A 17,435-nucleotide genomic window follows, 5' to 3' on the forward strand; every position below is an offset into this window, starting at 1 on the left:
GAGAAGAAACTTGGCCTGATTACATTGTCGAACGTGACGCTGAGGCATTTGAGACAGTACCTGTGGAGCCTGTAGTCAACAAGATTGTGTCTTCGGCCAAGTTGCATAACGATATTACTGATGAACTTGTGGAAGATCACAGGCAAGAAATGACCACCATTGACCTTTGGAGTTGCAGTGTGTTCACAGCAGGACGTTGTGGAAAGGAGCTCTTCAGAGGAAGTGGAGGAGGAGGTGGTAACAGCAAAGCAGCAATCTTCTGGCGCATTAAGAGAAATGCTGAAAGCACTGGATTCGGTTGTATCGTACTCTGAAAATCATCATCCCAATAAAGCAGTGGCTATGCACACTACAAATTTATTTGACGATAACGCTGAGTCGCATTTTCGCCAAGTGCTGAAGTGTCGGCAGAAACAAATGACTACAGATAGTTTCCTAGTAAAGAAGAATTAGTTATGTATCGTGAATAATAAAGTACATATTGCATGATTTTCTTTGAATAAATAGCATGAATACGATAAACCTTTTCGTACTTTTTCTGCGTGTAACGCATTATCGTATTTTCCGTTAATTTATACGGGATAAATTGTTCCACTTAACGAGCGTTTCGCACTATGAGTAAGATTCTGGAACGAATTATGCTTGCCATGCGAAGTTCCACTGCATTCTGACTGTTTGTGTCGTGGCTGGTATCCAATGACGTTGTGCTGGGCTTAGTGAAGTGATGTTGTGTTAACGTTCCAGCTGGTGTGAGCGCAGCACCATTTGACATGACATGGCCTGCCGTTCCTATTAACATATAAACTAGGGACTAACTATTCTTTGGTTGTTAATAAACTAGTTAGATGATTCGGATACCTTATTCTGACTGTTTGCATCGTAGATGGCATCTCACAAATTTACACTGGGCTTAGTGAAGTGATGTTGTGTTAACGTGTTAGCTGGTGTGAACACAGCACCATCTCTGACTGTGAGTTTGGCAGCCATTCCGTTCCGCCCCTTTTACGTCTAGTGCAAATCAGTATATAATTCCCTGTCTTGTGATAGTACAAACAAAATGTATGTTCCGACAGAAAACCTGATAATTAAAATTTACGGTTCATTAAGTTTATTTTTGAATAAGCTGCTTTTGATTCTTGATCTGAAGCACAGTCTAACATTACAGTCGCGACACTCACTGCTGTAAAAGTTGTTGCCGTTTGACAGATGGAGCGACACTAGCGCTCCAAGCGGCAGGTAAGGTGAACGTTAGACGCGTCGTAAGCATAATGTTTGTTTGCATCCATTTTCTACGTAATTTCCGAATTATTTAAGTTATTTTCTTGCCTCCAAGGGTTTGTGTAGTATCAGAAGGCATATATGTTTCTAAAAATGATTCTAAAATAAGCGCAAGTATGGACAAAATTCATGAATAGAGTGGCAAGCTACAACACATTCGTGAAGAAACACTTGTGACATTGGACAGAATTGCAGCTTACCACGTTGATATCAAAAGAATATAAACACACAGATTCACATGTAAGAAGTACAGACATGCACCTCTACATGCAAAAGCGATCGACAGCTCGTTTATCGTTCTGTTGCCACAAGTACGAGCTTCATCTTTATATTATTCTTAGTGGGACAAGCAACTGCCAAATAGTGGGAGAAATATGCTGAAAACATTTTAATGAGCTGATTACATTACATTTCATGAAAAACCAAATATTTGAATAATTTTCAAACAATCTGTCAGCGAACAAGGTGCTAACAAAATAATGTCATCACATGAAAGAAGCAAGGAAAATGAAGTGACTAACAACAGAAGTGAATGAAATACACACCAAAGAAATCAGTAACCCAAATGAGCAAACTTCTTCAGTTTCTTATTTGCTTTTTGTTGTTAGAAACTAAGTCTTGATTCCAATATTTGAGCCGGTAAACGAGACTCACTTTAACAAATATCTTGATCAACAGCACCTTAGTTTCTTCACAACATCCAGGAGGAAAACTTGGGATAGCCATCAACAAGTCCACATATAATACACCACAGTTTTTCTTGTGAGAATGTTCATCAAAAACTGAAGCCAATCCCTTAAAGTAAACAAACATTTTCACTGCAAATAACCAAGCTTCCAAATTTGTCTTCATTACTATTGAAATCGCAATAAAACCTGTCGAATCTTTGTGGCAGTTTCCTCTTCGTCAGTTGAGGCGGCTTATTTGGAATGTCAAACAGAGTGGGTGCTGCATTCCACACGAGTTTATTATTTTCTGCGTTCATGAACTGGTTTTGTTCGAAATGTAGCGAACAAAACCTAATATTATTATACAGGTAAACTGGGTCTTTCTTCATAAGGTCTTCTCGTCTGCTATTAACTAGCCATTTTCTGCTCCTAAAACGAAACATTCATCATTTATACACATGTGGTTTGCAACTGGATCCTGACGATACAATTTAGTAACATCATGGTATATACATCTCAGGATCCTAAGGAAACTTAAAAAAAGACAGCTGTGGTCTCTTCTTCCTGTTGTTGCTGCAATTTATTGCGCTATAAACGCTACCGATGGTAAAAACCATTGTATAAATAAAAATAAACAATCACTATTCGCTTTCACGATCGTGCCGAACTCATAGTTTAACCTACCGGCCGCTTGGGGCGCTGCTGGCGCTGTAGGCAGCAAAATCGAGGCGAAGTGTCGCGACTGTTATGTTAGACTGTGATCTGAAGTATACTTTGGTTTCGCATGGATAATCCTTGTAGAGTCTATGAAATAAAGAGTCTTTGGTTTCTAACACTCCGTATTGTTTTGAAAACACTAACCTCAAAATGTGTGATTTATGCATGTGGAATATTAATAACAAATGTTACATTGATTAAGTTTGAGTTTGTATTTCAAAAGCTGAGGAGACCAGTTATGTATGTTCATCAAAACTCAATGTCAGAATTAATATTTACTGCGATTTTTGTTGACGTGCTGAAGAATTTATTTTAATTGCTTTGATTATCAGTTTTTTTATAGTGTCATGAAAATGTAGGTGTATTTAAAGTCATTTGTAACTATTTGAAATATTGTTCGTGTTATAAGGATAGCAAGGTAATGTAACATTTATATTTGTTTTTGTACATCCAAATATCTGCATATTTGACAGATCGTTATGTAGTGTGCAGCAGTAGAAAGTAATTCTGCCCTAAACTCAACAGTGGTTTTAAAAGTGAGCATTCGTAATGACACAACTTGTGAATTAGTTAACATATTTTAGGAAACCGTTCCGTCATTATCTGTAACTTTTGTTTTAATTTTATGTAAAAATTTACTTAGAGAACCAGTCACCCGTATGGCATAGCTTGTCTTTTTCCAATGCCTGCGTGCAAGGTGTCAACTTTTGTGAAACATTTTGCCTTGTAACATTAATCGCATTTGAACATCCCTAGCCCTTTACAGTGATTCATAGAGTGTAGTCTGTTTTGAGGAACATTTTCTGACCTTAGCTTATGCCCACCATTCAAGGAGTATTTCATAGTAGTGGATTTCTTTTTTTTTCGTGTCATCGGAATTGTATTTGAACTACACTCAACTCTGGCACACACCATCCATCCATTAGGCACTACAGAGAACTTCAGGATTTAATCCAGGACATGGGCACATGTCTATTGATCAGCAGTTTTATGCCTCAGTCTATATCTTCTGCCTACCAAGTACTTATGAAACTTTATGCAACCTCCAGAGTTAAAAGCGGCAACTTCTGGCATAAACATCATGACTTAATCATCACAACTATGAACATGAGTCCACACTGTCATAATACAAATTTTCGACATTGTCTGTTACATTGTTGTTGTTGTGGTCTTCAGTGTGTGGAGTTTTAGGTGGCCGTCCACACCTGTCCATCTTGTGCAATCCTCGTTACCTCTGCATCACTACTGTATGTTAAATATATATGAACCTATTTATTGTGGTCAAGCCTTGGTCTTCATCTCAATTTTTAACCCCGCATGCTTTGTTCCTTAAGAAAAAACAATCACTATTTTACTTCAGTCTTTCTTGTTCAGTATTTATTGTAGCCATGTAATCATTGTGCTTTGCTTCTCACTGTATTTCTTGTTTTTGTAATTATTTATAATATATAATTGACCATCAAGGAGGCTACCGGTGTGTGGCGCTCCACCTTGCGGGTCTCTTGCAAGGACTCTGTTGTCCTGTGCCGGCTGCGGATTGGCCACACCTCACTGACACACAGCTATTTATTGCGCCGCGAAGACCCACCTTTATGTCACTGCGGGTCAGCTTTGATGGTGGTTCACATCTTGTTGGAATGCCCACTTTTAACTCCGCTCAGGCAGACGTTTGCGCTGCCTGATACGCTTCCTGCACTTTTATCAGATGACGTTGCGATGGCAGATTTAGTTTTGAGTTTTATTCATGCAGGGGGTTTTTATCACTTGATCTAAGTGTTTTCCTTTTTTTGTGTTGAGTCTAGCCTTTGGCCTATGATTTTAGACTTGGGTTTTTAGTGTGTTTCTTGGTGATTGGCTTTTCTTTTTTTGTTTCTATGGTCAGCCAACCACTGTCATACTCGGTGTGATTTTAATTCCTTTTTTCTGGTCTCTGTCTGTGTCTTTCTTGTCCTGTGTCGTCTCTTGTCATCTCCATTGTTTGTTCTTATTCTTTGTGGGTGTTTAAAGTTCATGGAAAAAGGTACCCATGGCCCTAGCAGCCTGGTCCCTTCAATCCCACAAACCTACCAACCAACCCTTAAGGAGATTCCAGGATGATTAATTCATCAAGGCCACAAGTGACCACCTGTCCTGTTGTCTTAGAGCATACTTATTCTGTATGTATGTAAATTTTTTGAGCTATTTATTTTCATTGTATTATGGTAACAAATCCTGTATCATGATAAATGAACCCTGGATGAATGGATAAATAACTACAAGTTAATATATTTTAATTTTTTTGTAAACATTATCCAACCATGTCGTTTCTAGAATGCCAAAACATGTTCATTTCAGTTCGTTAGGTTTGTCTTTCTGGGTGATTTTTACTTCAGTCTTTCTTGTTCAGTATTTATTGTAGCCATGTAATCATTGTGCTTTGCTTCTCACTGTATTTCTTGTTTTTGTAATTATTTTCAAATGCCCCATAATTTTCTAGGCAAACATTTATCTTTCATAGATACTATTTACTGTTTCCAAAATAAATTTATTCCAGCTGTCTCCATTTTATTGCTCCAAGAGATAGATTTTCTTTTTTGTTGAGTCTTACATTGTGGTGTCTTATAATTATTTCAGGTGTGTTCCTCCTCCTCTGTAGTTATATTCATATCATAATTTCTAAATTTTGATTTGTTCCCTTTATTACTGCGATATCTATACCTTATAACATCAGGGACAGCTCTTCCTCTTACTATTTTGATATCGTTCCATCCTCATTGTAGTTTCTGGCTCAGTCATCTCATGAGCTCATATAGTTAATCTATTTTCACAATAGCCTTGTAACAAATAGGTTATATGGGATAGTCAGAAACAGTTTGAAAAGCTTGTAAGGGTTTAGACTGGGACTCTAGATGAGAAATAATTGTTAAGGAAAAAAAATTAATGTGTTGTGCAATTTCCAAGTTATTTAAGATTGAAATTGGTGATCAGTTCAATTGCTCATGCAAATTTAAGCAGCCTGTCACAGACAGCGTCACCAAATTTGTACTACATTTCATTTTGTCAAATTGAACAAGCCTAGTTTTGCTCACCTAGCTTAAATTTATCAATTCTGAAAAAGCCACGTTTGGAACTAGTGGTAACTCTTAGATCCAGGATGTTTGTGCATTAATGTATTTTAGTGTGTTAGACTTTGCACACACAATGACCTGATGACTAACTTCAGCTCCAATCAACTTGAAAACAGTTCAAAGTATCAGATTTTTTCTTGACAATTGCAACACACCTGCAAGCTTTTCAGACTGTTTTTGACCACTCTGTATGTAGTCCGCATTTTTGTAGAGTATTTACCATTCTTACTCCCCTCTTCTCTAAAATTAAAATTTACTATTGGCATTAGCATATAATTTATTTATTCATTCACTAATTCATCCAGAGATCATCTCATGATATAGGGTTTGTCATTATAATACTATGAAAAAAACAGCTTAAAAAACACATACACACAGAATAATATGCTTTAAGAGGATAGGATAGCTGGGTCAGATTGCCTCTCTATAGGCACTTAGATATGTAAACATATATTTTGTGATTGCTGGTAGTATTACTTTTTATAATCATATCTTGGTGTAAATTATTTTGTGTGTCTCGTTATATCTGGGATGTATGTTCACAATGCAGTAGTTGTGTAAGAAATGAGAGTGTGTCTCAGAAGTTTGTACTCGTAATTTTATCAGATTATATTCCGATACCATAAGTCCATTTTAATTGCCACTAAAATCAGATCTAATTTTAGAATTCTGTACCCACCTCAGTTTTCATGTAGTAATATTTTATGTAAATGCTTATGGCAACCTATTTATTATATGGATCTGGCAATATGGGATGCTGTCACAACAAGACTTTGAAATACAGCAGCAAAAAACTCTGCCTAAGGAGAATTGCTTCTTAAGGACTAGCAGTAATCAGACAACATTGTGGTATTCAATATGCCTTGATAATGCTTTTGCATTTGAGAAATCTCCTGGTGGAACAGTTCTCCATGTTTCTCACTAATGGTGCCAAGGCTATTCTGGGAAGAAGGCCAAATGGTCATTTGAGAAATGTAGTCTGTGTGGCATAGTTACATACTATAAGGGTGTATTTGGTTCTTGCATGTTGTCCTTATATGATGTATCCTCAGTTTAAGACTTTATTTTCTTCTTGTGTTCACAATAATAATTGTTATTAGCAAACCCATAATAAGAGTCTCTCTTTTGAGGACTGTCAATGACAACTGGAACGGATACAAGAGTTTAATGTTAGTTGAGGTACGGATATACCAACTTAATACCTAGGGTAATGTATAATTTCTTTTGTCTCCCTTAGCATTTTAGAAAGCCCACTACTCCACACTACAGTGGCTAGATTGCCATTTCCATCATCATCCTTGTATCGAAGAGTACCTGTCTCACTATTATTATCATGAAGTGCTTAAAGAGCACAATGTTACATACACTATGTGATCAAAAGTATCCAGACACTCCCAAAAACATACATTTTTCATATTAGGTGCATTGTGCTGCCACCTACTGCCAGGTACTCTATACTAGTGACCTCAGTAGTCATTAGACGTCGTGAGAGAGCAGGATGAGGCGCTCCGCGAAACTCGTGGACTTCGAACATGGTCGGGTGATTGGGTGTCACTTGTGCCATATGTCTGTATGCGAGATTTCCACACTCCTGAACATCCTTGGGTTCACTGTTTCCAACGTGATAGTGAAGTGAAAATGTGAAGGGACATGTACAGCACAAAAGCGTACAGACCAACCTCATCTGTTGACTGACAGAGACTGCTGACAGTTAAACAGGGTCCTAATGTGTAATAGGCAGACATCTATCCAGACCATCACACAGGTATTCCAAACTGCATAAGGATCCACTGCAAGTACTGTGACAGTGAGGCGGGAGGTCAGAAAACTTGGATTTCATGGTCGAGATGCTGCTCATAAGCCATACATCATGTCAATGAATGCCAAATTATGCCTCGCTTGGTGTAAGGAGCATAATCATTGGATGATTGAACAGTGGAAAAACATTGTGTGGAGTGATGAACCACGGTGCACAATGTGGCGATCCGATGGCAGGTTGTGGGTATGGTGATTGCCCAGTAAACGTCATCTGCCAACGTGTTATGGTGTGGTCTTGTTTTTCATGGAGTGGTCTAGCACCCCTTGTTGTTTAGCATGGCATTATCACAGCACAGGCCTATATTGATGTTTTGAGCACCTTCTTGCATCCCACTGTTGAAGTGAAATTCGGGAATGGCGATTGCATTTTTCAACACGATCGAGCACCTGAATCCTGTAGAACACCTCTGGGATGTTTTGGGACATTGACTTTGTGCCAGGCCTAACCGATGGACATCGATACCTCTCCTGAGTGCTGCCAGTCCCCAAGAAATTTTCCAACACCTCATTGACTGTATGCCTGCAAGAGTGGAAGCTGTCATCAAGGCTAAGGGTGGGTCAACACCATATTCAGTTCCAGCATTACCAATGGAGGGCACCACGAACTCGTAAGTCATTTTCAGCCAGGTGTTCGGATACTTTCGATCACACAGTGTATAACATTCTGGATTTTGTTTAGATCTTTCAGAATTGCTGTAACAAAGTACTGACCATATTTAATACACGAACCAACAAAGTTCTTCAAGCTATTACCTTTTTCCCATAATTAGTTGTGGAATTGGGCTTTTAAGGTATATATCATTTACACCTAGACGACTACTTCCAAATGAAGCTAAATCAGTGATAAGGGAAAATATTTTTATGATATGACATAATTATAATTTCAGTCAGAATTTCACAGTTTTGAAATGCCTCCCAGTCTGAAGCCCAGTTTGAACATGTCTTCCAGGTGCAAACATTTTTGTCTTAAAGAATGTGTGGTGATCTTGTGAAAAATTGTGTCTTTAATTACGTATCATAAAGAAATCTTGTGTTTTAATAATATTTGTTCATATATATATATATATATATTTTAGGATACAATGGTACACCTGTGATCGCTGTATTTTGAAATAGTGCCAAAATGGGAGATGATTTAGTAACGTGCCTAATCGACGAAATCTGTCTTGAAGGACTAGATGGCATTACACTTGACGGTATGTTATTTTTTCACCTGTAAGCTCATTCAAATATGAATATCTAGATGTAATTGCAAAATAGGTACAGATGTAAAGTAATACTATATTATCTGTATTATCAGATAAAAGAAAAAGATGGTGTTTACAGAACTAGTATGTTTGTGTTGTGTGGGATTTTTCCCATGTAGCTGATGTCTTTAAATCAACTGTGCATAAATCATATAATCATACGTCTGTAAATTTTAATTAGGAAGTAATCCAAAATTTTAGGAGTAAATGAAACATGCTGTACATAATTGTCACTATTCAGATGGGTGTTCAGGTAGTGTAATGTTCATTTAAGTGAAATCTTTAACATAATGCAGCACGTCAGCAACCGTATATGTATAGAAGTATATGTATATGTATTTAAGTGAAACATTCAAATAAGTGCCCGTTTTCCTGATTGCACAATTAGGTATGGTTTCTAAACAGTCTCCGGATGAGATGTAAAGTTGCTATGTCACGGAGTGACAATGTTGATGGAGTACATTCTTTGGGATTTTGAAGGCACCATATATAAAATTCTGTGGGCATTTACAACTTGTGCAGAAAGCAGACTGCAGTCGTAAGGTTTGAAGGCATGAAAGAGAGGCAGGGGCTGGAGACGTATTAAGACAGAGTTACAGCCTGTCCCTAATTTTATTCAGTTTGTACATTGAATGAGCGGTAAAGGAAACCTAGGAGTAATTTGGAATGGGAATTAAAGTCCAGGGAGAAGAAATAAAACTTTGAGGTTTGCTGATGACATTATAATTTTGCCAGGGAAGATCAGTTAGATGAAATGGATAATGCCTTGAAATGATATTATAAGATGAGTTTCAAACAAAACAAAATACAGGTAGAGGAACGTAACTGAATGAAATTATGTGATACTGTGGAAGTTAGATTACGAATTAAGAGGCTAAATGTAGAACAAGATATTTTATTCATAGCTGCAATTTTCAGCAACTGTTGTATACATTTTAACTGAAGACATTGAATTATCCCAAAAACTACACATTGTATCAAAAAAAGTTATAGTTCCAATTTGTTTGTCTCGGAGGGGGACGTGCAACAATACCACACTCGACCACCACCCCACCCCATGCGCGGTTGGTAGGAGAGGGGGGGCAACTTTGAAATCTCCAATGGGAACCCCCATTTTTTATTACAGATTAAGATTCTGCAGCAAATTCTACACGTGTTTTGTCTGAAGCATTTTCTTCGTTTTGCTACAGGTGGCACTGTAATTGGAGGAATGGAAAGGGTTACATAATAATAAATTATGACATGCTACTCGATGGCCCTTGAATATCCAGTGGCATGAGGGACCCCACCTCCATGCTGAAAGGTTAGGACAGGCCAGTATTTCATAACTTTCAATTGGAAATCCCATTTGCAACATTGTATTCCTATGACATATCAAACAGGGGACTACTTAATGTACCACCGTGGCTATGTGTGAACTACAATGTATCATAATAGGCAATCAGAACTCACGTATCATGAAGGTGTGGAACAGACAGCAGCTCTAAACATTACAATATTTGTGCAGTGTGTATTGCCTGCACATCTACCTATCATTTGGAGAACAGATGTGCAAGTGGTTGGAAAAGTGAAATGATCCTGATTTACGGAGAATATAGGAAAAGTGTTGAGGCTCCTGTTGCCTTGCATACTTAGTGTTTTCCAGAGAAAGCTCATTCTCATTCATTTTTTTACTAGGTTGTGAATGCCTTCATGTCTGATGGCAGCGTACACACAGGCCAAAGGAAACAAAGCAAATGTGTTACAGGAGAAGCTAATGAAATAGCTGTACTAGCGGTAGTGCACCACAACCCTCAAATAAGCGTTCAACAATTACATCACCCTTCTGGTATGTCTTTAGGTAGTATTGTTACAATACTGCATTGTCATAAGTATGGTCCATATTATGTGTCATTGCATCAAGAACTTCATGGTGCTGATTTCCATAATGGGCATGTTAACAAATGCAAATGACCCCCACATTCTTTGCTGAGGTATTATTTCATGATGAGTCTACATTCACAAACCATAGTAGTGTTAATCAGCACAACCTGAATTGCTAGAGTGTAAACAATACCCACGGATTATGGAAAGTTGACCATCAGCATCCTTGTTCGGTTAACAAATGGTGTGGCATCATGGAGCACAAACTCATTGGTCTGTATTTTATAGATGTAATGTTAAATGGATGCAAATATTGAATGATTTTGGAACAGTAGCTGCCAATACTACTGCAGGATGTTGTCCCGCACATGCTATGACGTATATGGTTTCAGCATGACAGTTGCCCATTGCATTACACAATTGGAGCAAAGGGAGTATTAGACCATGTTTACACTGGTTTGTGGATCAAAAGAGGTGGCTCAATTAATTGGCCCACTAGTTCACCGGATTTGACATCATCGGATTTATTTCTGTGGGAATATTTAAAAGATAACGACTTCCAGCAAGTGTCAACAGGCCATGAAGACGTGGTCAACTGTATCATAAATGCCTGTGCTGACATTCCTGCAGATGTGCTTCTGTCCTGTATATTATCATTTCATAAGCAGATTACTATGTGTATTGGTTGCGCTATGTTTGAACATCTACTCTAATTGGAAAAGTAGATTAGCATTCGCCTCGAGCCACAGCCACAATGGTGTATTGAGTAGTCACCTGTTCGACCTGTCAGAGGAATACAATGTTGTGAATGGGGTTCCCAATCAGAAGTTACAAAATACTGGCCTGTTCTACCCTTGCAGCATGGAGGTAGGGTCCCACATGCCACTGGATATTCAAGGACCATTAAATAGCATGTCGTAAATTACGGTTGTGTACCCATTTCTGCTCCTCTGATTACAGTGCCGTCCATGGAGAAACAAAGAAAATGCTTCAAACAAAACATATGTAGCTTTTGCCATAGAATCATAATTTGCTATAAAAAATGAGGGATCCCATGGAAGATTTCAAAGTTACCCCCACCATGCACCAACGGGATGTCCCTCTCCGAGAGCAACAAGTTGGGATTATAACTTTTTTTTATCTGATGTGTAGTTTTTGAGATATTTCAATGTCTTCAATTAAAATGAACACCGTATATTCCAGAATAAAATTTAGTCATCAGTTGAAAATACAGGGTGTACATGAAGTCCAGGAATACTTTCAAGTATTTATTGCACAAGAACTAAACATTGTATGGATGTCATACATATTGCATTTTGAAGCGAAACTATGAAAGTTTTTTTTACAAACATTCGATATGCCAAACACGAGTGACCCAGCAGACATCAATAGGGTAATCGAATTCTTGCCGTACTCATCTCAGCATGACATGGTCAAGTGTGGCAGTCGCTTCCCGTGTTCTCTCCCAGGGCTGTGCTACATCCGTGTAGAGACAGTGCATGCACCATATCTTTAATGTGTCCCCACAGAAAAAAGTCATACGGACTGAGATCTGGTGATAGGGGAGGCCATTTCATGAAACAGCTGTCCCCTTTTGTAGGACGGCCTATCCATCGATGCGGCAGCTCCATGTTCAGGTACTCCAATTTGAATGGTTTCATAGGCAGCTTCTGTCGCAGGACTTTCCGCACTGTCATTGGAGCCATTTTGAGTTCACGGGATGCACAATGCACTGATTTCTTTGGACTGTTTATGAATGTCTCTCATACGCACTCCACATTCATTTCACTCACACCCAGACATCTGCTTCTCTTTGCTGGGCACAGGCAACCTGTGATAATGAATTTGTTGTGCCGGTGGTAAAAGGTCTTCCTTGTTGGTGGCTTCTTACTGTACTTGGTTCTAAACATCCATTGAACAGCTGTGGCACACTTGTTTTTGTCGAACTCCACACCTGAACTCACCATGTTTGTGACTAGTGCTGACTATCGGCAAAATACCAAACTATGCTATGGCGGTATACATGAAAAAAAAAAATAACTTTCAGGGTTTCTCTTTAAAATAACATATGTATGTTATCTGTCCAATGTTTGGTTCTTGTGCAATAAATAATTGAAAGTATTCCCGGACTTTATGTACACCCTGTATATTTGGAGCTGATTACTGGATTTTGTTCCGAAATAGCAGAAGAGTTTTGCTATTTGAGCAGCAAAATAGTGCATGATGGTGGAGGTAGAGAGGGTACTAAATGCATTGTGGCAATAGCAAGAAAAGGGTTTTCTGCAAAAGAGAAATGTGCTAACTTCAACTAAGAATTTATGTTAAAGAATCTTTTTTGAAGGTATGTGGTGAGAGTGCAGCAATAAATGAAAGTGAAATATGAACAATGAACAGTTGGAGCAAGAAGAGAATGATAAACTGTTTAGATAAAAACACAATCTGCTACAATAGAATACTGAAATATATATGAGTGGTCTGAGTGACTGATTCTCAGTCAAATTGGTGACATACCACAGCTTGACTAAAAGAAGGCATTGATTTACAGGACACATGATGTATTGAGGATCATTCTTTTTTGTAACAGAGGGAAGGGTGGGAGATAATTCTAGATGAAGAGCAAGTACTGCGATAAACTTTTTTTCTTTCACCACTTTGTGGGAGTTGTCAGTGAGAAAAAATGTGTCATAAATGTTTGAAATTATGTCAGAAGTTTGTTGCAAGTTAGTAAGTGCTCTCATTCTCAAGGTAGGTAGTTCTTACCCACGCAGCAATTATTTCCAGGCAGTAAGTGATATGTTTACCAATTTTGCTTGAAGTCAGTCCAGTGTTTTAGGAGATGTGGAACATAAGTACATCAGTTTTTATAATACAGTGTGTTTCAATATGAATATACGGCTTTTAAGGCTTTGTAGCACATATTACATTCACCTTACAATTACAAATAATACACCAAATGAAAGAGAAGCACAAACGGTTTTTCTTACAATTATTCAGTGTGAACACCAATCACACATCGAGTCGATAGGCGAGTTGTTCCGAAACCTTGATGAATGTGTCAGGAATAACTGTTGCAATAACACTGTTTCTAAAGTCGGATAGAATGGCTGGTGTTGGAGGTACATACACATGATCACGTCAGATTGTGTGTGAATGTGGAGGTCATGCATAAAATGCTGTGTCAGCCGGCCCCTAGCACCCGATCCACCGGTCGGATACAACATCATTTAACCAGTCACGTACTGCGTTAAGCCAGTGAGGCAGCACACCATCTTACTCCCAAATAAAGATGTGTTGTTCATCTTCCCATTGAGGCATGGGCCATAGCTGTAGCACATCTAGATAAGAAACATCAGTTATAGTTGATTCACCAAAAAAGAAAGGTCCATAAACTTTCCGCGGGTATATTTCTTGGGGCTAACTGTGAAAGACTCACACTCATTCAACTCATTTTTCAGTCACTCTTTGTCATTCCATACTCTTCCCATTGTGCACAGGTATACAAACAAAACTGTTTGAGTTGCTCTTTCGTTTGGTGTATTATTTAAAATTGTAAGTAGAACGTAATAAATGCTACAATGCCTTAAAACCGGTATGTTCATTTTGTAACACCCTGTATGTATGGATTTAGAGATTAGTGATTTGTTGGATCTCTCCCATGTCTGCCCATTTTTGCCATTACACAGTGTCAGCCTTCCCTTTTATCGCAGTTTCACTCTTCATTTTGTATTGTTGTGAGTTCTATTGGTTTATTATATTCCATAAAATGTTGTGAGAGTGTTGATGAAGGAAGCAACAGCTTAGAGAGATCAAATTGTGTTGATCCTCCTTGCCTGTCATCCAGATCATAGTTAGAAATTGCCTTTCTGTATATCATTTTTGACATGTTATAATATGTCTCTGATGATGGCAGTCCTCCTTCCCCTTTTCCTGTATTCCCTACTATTGTGATTATTTGTGCATCATGACCCTACTTAAAGCATTTGTTCATGGAGCATCCTTTTATGTGTTACTAGAATCATATCTTTTATTTGTAGTGTGTCCACTATATTTGTACCTTCCCTATCTTCCATGGCTCCGCAATAGTGAATGACATATCTAGTTAGCAACCAACACATTCCTTTCCTTTTCTTTTCCTCTCTCTCTCTCTCTCTCTCTCTCTCTCACTATTCTCTCTAGCACTTGCTCTCTCTATCCAACCCAGTTAATAATGTTTGGAGAAATCTTACTTATCTGTCAGCCTGTTTATGGCTCGAGTATATGTTGAATTGTTGAATATGCCTTTTTCTTTATTTTGTTTGTCATTTACCAATTATTTTCATCTCTGTTTATACTTTGTGGCAAAATCAGACAATGTAAGGTCCCCCCCCCCCCCCCCCCCGCGCGCCCACACACACACACACACACACACACACACACACACACACACACACACACACGGCTACTGTCTATGGGCCCTAGTGTGCTTGCATCTGACATGAGCAGCAATCTGGGGTGAGTGGTGGGTGTAAGGAGGCAGCATGGGGCACAGCTGTGGCACCAAGCACAGGCATGGTGGTCACAGCAAAGAGCTGCTAGGCACATAGTTGGGAGGCTGTGCTGGGGGAGGGGAAAGGGAGAGGAGAGACGTAGGAAGGGGAAAAGACTAGTAGGCGTATATTGCTGGAATAGAAAGCATGTGTAGTGCTGGAGTGAAAACTGGAAAGGATGTGAAGGTTGAGGCCTTGAGGGTTACAAGAATAAAGTAAACGCTATAGGGAGAATTCCCATCTGCGCAGTTCCAAAAAGCTGGTGTTGATAGGAAGGATCCAGATGGCGCAGGCTGCAAAGCAGTAATTGAAGTGAAGCACACAGTGTTGGGCAGAATGTTCTGCAACTGGATGATCCAGCTGCTGCTTTGGCTATGGCCATTCATGTGGAGAGACAGCTTATTAGTTGTCGTGTCCACATAGAAAGAAACACAGTGGTTGAAGCTTACTTTGTAGATCGTATGGCTGCTTTCACAGGTAGCCCTGCCTTTGATGGGTAGGAGATGCCTATGACAGGACTTGAGTAAGTGGTAGTGGTAGGGTGTGTGAGACAGGTCTTGCATCTGGGTCTGTGGAAGGGCTAAGAGCCATGAGGCTAGGGGTTGGGAGCAGGGGTGGAGCAGGGATGGGCAAGGATATTTTTTAGATTCAATGGGTGACTGAATACCATTGTGGGAGGGATGAGAAGAATAGTGGGTAAGATATTTCTCGTTTGGGGGGCATGACAAGAGGTAGGCTAAACCTGGTGGAGAATGTGATTCAGTTGCTACAGTTCTGGGGTGGTACTGAGTCATGAGAGGAGTGCTCCTTTCTGAGCAGAGCATGGGACTGCAGGAGGTGGTAGATGACTGGAGAGACAAGGCATAGGAGATCTGTTTCCCCAACCTTGTCCAGAAATAGATCTCCCACAGCCCACAGTGTTCGCTAAATACCTGAAGGATATGCTTAGTCCTTAAGTGTGAAAATATCCACGTCATATTTGCAACTCCATGGATTTTGTTGGGCACCTCAAAACTTTATGATTCTTGATTCTGACGTTCTTGTGAGCTTTGATATTTTCTCACTTTTCACCATTGCCTGTACAAAGATCTTTGGAAGTTATTGGCCAGAAATTTGATATGACACAACCAACCGTTTCAGGCATGTCTTCACATTGTCATACTTTCCTTTCTAGCATGGTTGCTACAGGCAGACAGGAGTAGCCATGGACAGTTCTCTTTCACCAGCTGTTGCCAACATGTATATGGAACATTTTGGGGAGGAAAGCCTGGAATCAAATCAGTGGAAATGTACCTGTTTCTTACGGTAGGTCGATGACACTGTTGTCATATGGACTCCTGGAAGAGACAAGCTGAATAATATCCTTATATCTCTCAATTCTATACACCAGAACATCAATTTTACCATGGAAGTCGAAGTGGATGGAGCGATCCCCTTACTGGATGTTCTGGTAAAAAGAAGAATGAATGGAACACTGGGCCATTGCATGTGCCATAAGAAGATGCACACAGATCTCTACTTACATGCAGATAGCTACCACCACTCTGTGCAGACGAATGGCATGTTCAGAATGTTGGCACATAGGGTTCGCAGCCACTCTGACAGAGAGAGCCTCGACTAGGAGCTTGAACATCTAAGAATGGTGTTGTGGGAAAACAGCTATGAAAGTGGCAAACTTGGAGAGCTTTATGTCCTATACTGACTGTCGAACTGGCAGAAACTGAAGAGGAACCTCAGGAAAATGCTTCCTTTGCATTTGTTCCATTTGTGTCACATTATCCAGAAAGGCAGGATGAATTCTACAGAAACATCAAGTGTAGGCTGTCTTCCCTCCACCAAATGAAACACAGCCACAGCTTGGTAGCATCAAGAATGACTATGTACTGTGTAAATCTAGGGTCTGTCAGATCCTCCTGCCAATGTGGCTTGACTTAGGTAGGTCGAACTGTGCATACTATCTAAGATCATTGCCAAGAACGCTAGTGGCATCCCAGACTGCAGCAGCATAACAAGCCGGCAGTTGCCAAACATTGCCTATCCGAGTTGCACAGAATGGATTACAAACATACTTTTGGGAATGTGTCATTAAAGAATCCATCAAGATTTGAGTAACGGAACTGCTGATCAGTCGTGATACTAGCTACATTCTCAGTGAGGCTTGGGAAACTGCATTGAGTCAGATTAAGAAGAGAAATGGGATATCCCATGGTG

The 17,435-nt window shown here is 39.3% G+C and overlaps 1 protein-coding gene across 2 annotated transcripts in view; it reads left to right on the forward strand.

Moving 5' to 3' along the window:
* The first annotated feature begins 2,777 nt into the window (after positions 1–2,777).
* LOC126236994 (general transcription factor 3C polypeptide 1) overlaps positions 2,778–17,435 on the forward strand; it is a 351,606-nt gene continuing 336,948 nt past the window's right edge. The window contains exons 1-2 of one of the 2 annotated variants that reach the window (XM_049946720.1): positions 2,778–2,903; positions 8,665–8,784. In XM_049946720.1, the coding sequence (XP_049802677.1) occupies positions 8,712–8,784 (73 nt within the window). In that variant the 5' untranslated portion in view covers positions 2,778–2,903; positions 8,665–8,711. Of the gene's footprint in view, positions 2,904–2,933; positions 3,082–8,664; positions 8,785–17,435 lie in introns of those variants that run through there. The other variant, XM_049946718.1, reaches the window with a different exon arrangement.

This window comes from Schistocerca nitens, chromosome 2 (assembly GCF_023898315.1).
Source record: "Schistocerca nitens isolate TAMUIC-IGC-003100 chromosome 2, iqSchNite1.1, whole genome shotgun sequence".
NCBI lineage: Eukaryota > Metazoa > Arthropoda > Insecta > Orthoptera > Acrididae > Schistocerca > Schistocerca nitens.